The 7,500-nt window shown below is 42.9% G+C and overlaps 1 protein-coding gene across 2 annotated transcripts in view; it reads right to left on the bottom strand.

The window, feature by feature from the left end:
• The window catches only part of LOC116051168 (RNA-binding protein 20-like), a 36,565-nt gene that overhangs the window by 13,018 nt on the left and 16,047 nt on the right, over positions 1-7,500 (bottom strand). For both annotated transcript variants that reach the window (XM_036006314.1, XM_036006310.1), the window contains 4 exons: positions 5,349-5,473; positions 4,845-5,024; positions 3,835-4,178; positions 1,965-2,073 (listed from right to left, as the gene is read on the bottom strand). In XM_036006314.1, the coding sequence (XP_035862207.1) occupies positions 1,965-2,073; positions 3,835-4,178; positions 4,845-5,024; positions 5,349-5,473 (758 nt within the window). The remainder of the gene's footprint in view (positions 1-1,964; positions 2,074-3,834; positions 4,179-4,844; positions 5,025-5,348; positions 5,474-7,500) is intronic.

Here is a 7,500-nt window from a genome sequence, read left to right as displayed (position 1 = left end):
GTCCAGCTGGGAGGAGGCCTCGGGGAAGACCCAGGACTAGGTGGAGGGATTATATCTCCAACCTGGCCTGGGAACGCCTCGGGATCCCCCAGTCGGAGTTGGTTAATGTGGCTCGGGAAAGGGAAGTTTGGGGTCCCCTGCTGGAGCTGCTACCCCCGCGACCCGTTACCGGATAAGCGGACGAAGATGGATGGATATTTGGCCGATATGTGCTCTATTTGAAAGATAAAATGTAACACTAATATACACAGAATTTCTCAACAAAAACATTTATTGAACACTTCACCAATCTACACTTGTAGCCTATACTTAATTTAAAAATGTATAATGTAAAAACATACTGTATATTGTATAATGTATGAAAAATATATTAAATAAACGAAACAGGTAAGAAAATAAACTGTCAAATAAACTTTTAAATGAAAAAAATAAAGTTTAGTGCACTTAGCAGCATTTATTAAACTTCTGAGAATACAAATCTGCTTCACAGAAAGTGACGTTATTATTAATCTCAACAGTATTTCCTCCTAACTCCTGTTGAATCCCATCAGACTAGGGCTCTCTGAAGTCAGTTCTTCTTCACCTGGTTGGTTAGATCATTGTTCATTTGTTGAAGTGTTTAATCTGTTTTGGGGACCCTCCTGTTACATGTCCTGTTGACCTCATCAGGATCTTATCTGAGCACATTTCTGTCATTCAAACAACTCTTAGTTGTAATTTAAAACTCGTCCAGCCAATTTAATAAAATGAAGGGTTTTATTCGTGCTCGAGTCCATTAATGGATACAGGAACGGAGAACTGAAGGCTCTGTTAGCAACGATTAGCTCCGTTAGCGGTTAGCTAGCTCCAGTTAGCTCCGTTATAGGAGTGGATGAGACTGCCACGGACAGGGGTAACACCCAGACTCTGATAAATGACATTCGGGGAGTTTCCACAGCGGTGTGGCCGCGTTGTTTTGTACGGTTTTATTAGTACAGTTAATCCCAAGGTAAGAACACCAGCAACATGCTACTGCTAACGGTAGCGTCTGAGCCTGAAGTGGCTGCGCGAGACACACGGCAAGACTTCACGAGGGGAGGGGCTGGAGGCAGCTGGTCTGGGTGCGCTGTAAAAAATGTCGCCTATTCATGTTTTTAACACTACGCTGCCCACAGATGCGCCTGCCTATTAATCGGCTTGATATACTGGGATATTGGCCGATGCCGATTATGTAAAAAAATGCCAAAAATCGGCCAATTAATCGGCCGGCCGATAAATCGGTCGACCTCTAATATGTATGTATGTATGTGTATATATGTGTGTAAGTGTGTATGTGTGTGTGTAAATGTGTATATACGTGTGTGTGTGTAAGTGTGTATATATGTGTGTGTAAGTGTATATGTGTGTGTGTATATATATATATGTGTGTGTGTGTATATATGTGTGTAAGTGTGTATATGTGTGTGTAAGTGTGTGTGTGTGTATATATATATGTATATATATATGTGTGTGTGTGTAAGTGTGTATAGATGTGTGTATATGTGTGTGTAAGTGTGTATATGTGTGTGTGTAAGTGTGTATATGTGTAAGTGTGTATATGTGTGTGTGTAAGTGTGTATATATGTGTGTGTATATGTGTGTAAGTGTGTATATGTGTGTGTCTAAGTGTGTATATATATGTGTGTGTATAGGTGTGCAAGTGTGTATATGTGCTGTATGTGTGTGAATATGTACATAAATTAGTAAGTAAATCATTAAATTGTTTTGTGTTTAATTAAAGTACAAACAAAGAAGAGTTCTTGAACTTCTTCCTGCATCATTATTTTAATCAGTTACAATAACTGTGAAAGATGTGTTTGCGGAGGATTGTTTTTGTTGTTTTTTTTGCCTGTTCTGAAATAATTGCGCCAACTGATATGGCCATGACGAAGGAAAAAACGATTGTGCGGCTCTAATTTAAATGTTTTAAAACAGGAGAAACTCACTCTGCTTCCTCCTCCGTCTCTTCTTTGTCTTCAACTTCAGGTTTGGAGTCTCTGACAGGATCAGGATCTGGATCTGGATCTGGATCAGGATCAGTCCTGCACTCGGAGACTGAGGAGAGAAGAAGAAGACGGCGATATATCAAGTCAACTTTATCGCCCACTCTGCAATACATGCCGCGGTGCAATAAGGACACGTAGTATAAGTATAATATAAAAGTAATATATACAATACAGTAATACATTCTTATATAGTGAAAATGTAAGACAGACAAACAGAAAACTAAAGCAATACAGGATGTCAAAAGTTGTCTGTCAAAAAAAGTTAAAAAAATAAATAAATGTCCAAAAGATATCAAAAAAATGTGTAAAAAAACATTTAAAAACCTGCCAAAAAGTGTTAATAATGTAAACAAAAATGTCCAAAAAAAGTCAAACGTTGAAAGCATCAAGTGCCAACTCAATTCTTGATTGGCCAACAGCACATTTAAATTAGGGGTGGGGGAAAAATAAAATAAAAATCGATACAGCATATAGGTAGTATCGCGATATTTTCCGTGGCAATACTGTATCGATACACAGACGCCAAGAATTATATAAGTGTTGGTCAGTTTGTGTGCTTGACAATCCCATTTTGCAGCAAAAAACTTGAAGTGAGATGAACAAACAGAGAACTGTACCTTTTTAGATAAAACAGATGTTGACAAAGTTTCCTTTTGGGGACATCATTTGAAATTGGGAAAAATGTGAAGTTGGAAAAAAGGTCATGAATTGCAATATAATCGCAGAATACTAGCCTAGAAATCTAGACCACCCTAGCGGCAGCAAATGTAATTTGCAGCCAGGATCGTCTAGCAACTCTCTGTTTGGCTTGCAAGCTGGAAAAACCAAACTCCGGTGAGGCCAATCACATCGTGTATAGAGTCGGTGGGCGGGGCTTAACATAATGACGGCAGAGTAGCGACGGTTTCGCGTGAATTCCCTGCTACTTGAAAACAAAGAAGATGGCTGCTGCTGCTGGAGAACAGCGGTCTTTGGAATCGGCTTTGCCCGCAACTCTGGAAGACTTGGAGTTCAGGTTTTCTTTGAGAAAAGAACAAAGAACGGTACTGAAGTCATTCTTAAAATAGGAAGATGTGTTCGGAGTTTAATTAATACTGTCCTTCACCACGGTCCATCCATCCATCCATCCATCTTCGTCCGCTTATCCAGTAACGGGTCGCGGGGGTAGCAGCTCCAGCAGGGGACCCCAAACTTCCCTTTCCCGAGCCACATTAACCAGCTCCGACTGGGGGATCCCGAGGCGTTCCCAGGCCAGGTCAGAGATATAATCCCTCCACCTAGTCCTGGGTCTTCCCCGAAGCCTCCTCCCAGCTGGACGTGCCTGGAACACCTCCCTAGGGAGGCGTCTCATCACCTAATTAATACTGTCCTTCACCACGGTCTCATCACCTAATTAATACCGTCCTTCACCACGGTCTGCATGCCGACGCACTGGCCGACAACGCGCCAGATATAGGAGAGACCTTATCTGCTGCTAAAGGACTGGTGAGGTATCTGAAACTATCTGGCCTGGTTGCACAATTATCGAAGACAGTGCTGCAGATTGGGGCGACACGATGTAGCCCAGTTTACCTCCCACTCAAGTCAGTGCAGGACATACACCCAGAGGTACGGGAGAAGCATAGCTTTCTCCCCACCCAATTAAGCTAATAAACTAATGATTAAAAAGCACGGCACGGCACAGCCTGAGGATAGTGGCGGGAAATATCAAGTTCGGGCTCGGGCAGAGAATCCAAACTGTAACGTGAATCCAAACAGATGTTCTCCTAAAGAGAAAAACCTTTCTCTGCTGTTCACCTCGTTTTCTTACCCGTCGTCTCAGTTTTCTCCGGTACCCCCGGCTTTTCTGTAGACCGGTTCTTCCCAGAGTCCCTGCTGCAGGACTTTTCTCTGGACCTGGATTTAGATCTGGACTTCCTGTCTCTGTCAGACTTTTCTTTAGATTTATCTCTGGACCTGGATCTGGTGTTTTCTTCTTTCGTTGACTTTTCTCCAGACTTGGACCTGGTTCTGGCCCTCTTGTCTCTGTCGGCTTTATCCCTGGACTTCGAGCGGGACTTCCTGTCTCTGCTGGACTTTTCTTTAGATTTCTCTCTGGATCCAGACTTAGTGGTGGCCCTCTTGTCTCTGCTGGACTTATCTCTGGACTTAGACCTAGACCTGGACTTCCTGTCTCTGCTGGGTTTCTCTCTGGACTTAGACTTAGACCTGGACTTCTGGTCTCTGGACTTTTCTTTAGATTTCTCTCTGGATCCAGACTTAGCTGTGGTCCTCTTGTCTCCAGTGGACTTATCTCTGGACTTAGACTTAGACCTGGACTTCCTGTCTCTGCTGGGTTTCTCTCCCTCTTTCTTCCTGTCCTCCTCTCTGTCTTTGCTGGGTTTCTCTCCCTCCTTCTTTTTCCTGTCCTCCTCTCTGTCTTTGCTGAGTTTCTCTCCCTCCTTCTTTTTCCTGTCCTCCTCTCTGTCTTTGCTGAGTTTCTCTCCCTCCTTCTTTTTCCTGTCCTCCTCTTTGTCTTTGCTGAGTTTCTCTCCCTCCTTCTTTTTCCTGTCCTCCTCTCTGTCTTTGCTGGGTTTCTCTCCCTCCTTTTTCCTGTCCTCTCTGTCTTTGCTGGGTTTCTCTCCCTCCTTCTTTTTCCTGTCCTCCTCTCTGTCTTTGCTGGGTTTCTCTCCCTCCTTCTTTTTCCTGTCCTCCTCTCTGTCTTTGCTGAGTTTCTCTCCCTCCTTCTTTTTCCTGTCCTCCTCTCTGTCTTTGCTGAGTTTCTCTCCCTCCTTCTTCTTCCTGTCTTCCTCTCTGCTGGGTTTCTCTCTGGACTTAGACCTGGTCTTCCCGTCTCTGCTGGGTTTCTCTCCCTCCTTCTTCTTCCTGTCCTCCTCTCTGTCTCTACTGCTCCTCCTCTTCTTGGTCTCTGCCGTCTTGTCTTCCGTCTCTCGGCTGGGACTCCTCGTCCTCTTGCCCAAACTCGTTCCTTCTTCGTACCTCTTGGCTGAAGCGACCCGCCTGCAGGGAGAAGGAACCATTCACAGCGATCAATAATTAAAACTCGCGGATCACAATCGGCCCGTTTTTGTATTCCTCCTGAAAGTGACTTTATTTTGGCTTCAGGTTGCACCACAAATTAATTTTACTTGAACAGTGCAGTGTTAAACAATTTAAATAAATAGAGATTTAAACCTTATTGAAATTTGTTTTGTGTAAATTGTTAATAATTGAGCAATGGGAAAATAATCGCTAATTGAAAAATTAATCGTTAGATTAATCGAAAAATGTATCGCTAGATTAATGGTTTAAAAAATAATCGTTTGGGACAGCCCTAGTACTCACATCAGACTCTTGTATTCTCCGGAGAAGGAAACTTTGATGTTTTTACTGTTGATCTTCAGAGCTTTGGAGGAATAATAATCCACCAGCTTCTGAGCATCGGGGGTATTTTTCATCTCTACAAACGCCTGAAAAACAAACACAGCTCATGTTACAGTTACGGTGTGGTACAACTACAAACACACAAAGACCAAAAATGGACTAAAGACCTCTATATCTCCTGCCTAATATGAGGAAAATATGCAATAGAGAGGAGAGAGAGAGGCCAGCCAGCGAGGTAACTTCACTGTCAATGGAGAGAAGCGAGGGGTGAAGTGAGGGAGAAGGAGAGAGAGGCAGGGCAGTGGTGGCTTAAGGAAGCGAGCTTGGGACCGGGAGATCGCCGGTTCAATCCCCAGACTGACAGGATAAAATCTCCACCGCCACTGAGGTGCCCTTGAGCAAGGTCCTTATCCCAACCGCTCCAGTGGAGCTGCTCAGTGGCCAGCAGATCAGACTGTGATTGTGCTGGGCAGCTACCAGGTATGAATGTGGTCAGATCAGACTGTGGTAGTACTGGGCAGCTTCCAGGTATGAATGTGGTCAGATCAGACTGTGGTAGTACTGGGCAGCTACCAGGTATGAATGTGGTCAGATCAGACTGTGGTAGTACTGGGCAGCTTCCAGTATGAATGTGGAACTGTGTGAATGTGACAGGTCTGGATGAAAGAAAGGAGGCCAGGATGGAGAGAAAAGGAAGAATAAATAAGGAAGGAGGTAAAAAGAGAAGGAAGGAAAGACCACAGAAGAGGAAGTACGTAGGGAAGGAGGAAGGGAATAAATGCAGAGAAGGAAGAAAGGATGAAAGGAAGGATGTCACAGAGGAGTGAAAAAACTACAAAATATTCACATTCCAATCCACCTTGAAACAGACCTCTCCTGAAAACAGGTCAGTAAAATCACTTGTTATGACATTTCACATAGCTTTAAAAAGGAATACGCCGACTTACCTGGATAAATAAAAGGTAAAATAAAAATTAAAAAGAGCAACAGCAGCGTCACATTTTGTACTGTTTTCGCTAACATTTTCACAACGGATTAATTAATACGCATTGGGCTCAGTGTGCTAGGTCTCTATGTGGTGAACAATTATTATAAAGAGAGATACAAAAAAAATGCATATGAACAATTTGGACTCAGTGTGCAATAGAGTGCTGATTGGGCCGATTTTTCTGTCCGAGCCCGGCCCGCGTCAGACACAGTTAAAATTTCATTTTTTTTGTCATACTAATGACACATGTACGTGTGTTTGTGGAAAGCTTTTATTAAGCAGCTGTAGGAAGGCATTCAGAAATGTCAACAGATGAGGTCATCAGCTCACACGGGGCAAGCGCACGTTAATACGCTGTTTAATTTAAAATGCCTTATCACGCTGATATGACCGAGGCCGACCAGAACATCATTTCTAAATATCTGTCCGAACCCGGCCCGGGCCGTAGGGCACCGCCGCTCGGTTCGGGTATCCATCCTCTAGTGTGCAAGGACCTTAACTGCTCTACCGCTGCCTGCATCGCTTTGTTAGTTTGTGTTTTTGTGTACCTTTTAAAAGTGTGGATCAGTGTTTCCCAAAGCCCAAGATGAAGTGATTAACTTAATAGTTAACACATAATAGATTCATCTTTACAGCTTTACACTTAATGTACAGTAAGTTTTTAAGTAAGTATGTAAGGAGGAAAGGAAAGATGAAAGGAAGAAGGTAGGGAAGAAAAGAAGAGGAGGGGAGGAAAGAAGGATGAAAGAAAGGAGGCCAGGATGGAGAGAAAAGGAAGAATAAATAAGGAAGGAGGTAAAAAGTGAAGGAAGGAAAGACCTCAGAAGAAACAAAGTACATAGGGAAGGAGGAAGGGAATAAATGCAGAGAAGGAAGAAAGGATGAAAGGAAGGATGTCACAGGACTGAAGAAACTAGAAAATATTCACATTCCAATCCACCTTAACTCTTGTGTTGACTTCGGGTCACATTTGCCCGTTTTAAATTTTTGTTTTATATCAGAAAATATGGGACGTAGAAATAAGCGCTGAAAATGTGTAGAAGAAAAATTTTTAAATTTTAAATGTTGGAAAAATCAAAAACAAACTGTGAAAAAAAGGCGTCAAACACGTTGAAAAAAAGTGTT

Source organism: Sander lucioperca, chromosome 1 (assembly GCF_008315115.2).
Source record: "Sander lucioperca isolate FBNREF2018 chromosome 1, SLUC_FBN_1.2, whole genome shotgun sequence".
Taxonomy (NCBI): Eukaryota; Metazoa; Chordata; class Actinopteri; order Perciformes; family Percidae; genus Sander; species Sander lucioperca.
Note: the sequence above shows the minus strand (reverse complement) of the source record. Positions and strands in the feature narration are given on the sequence as shown.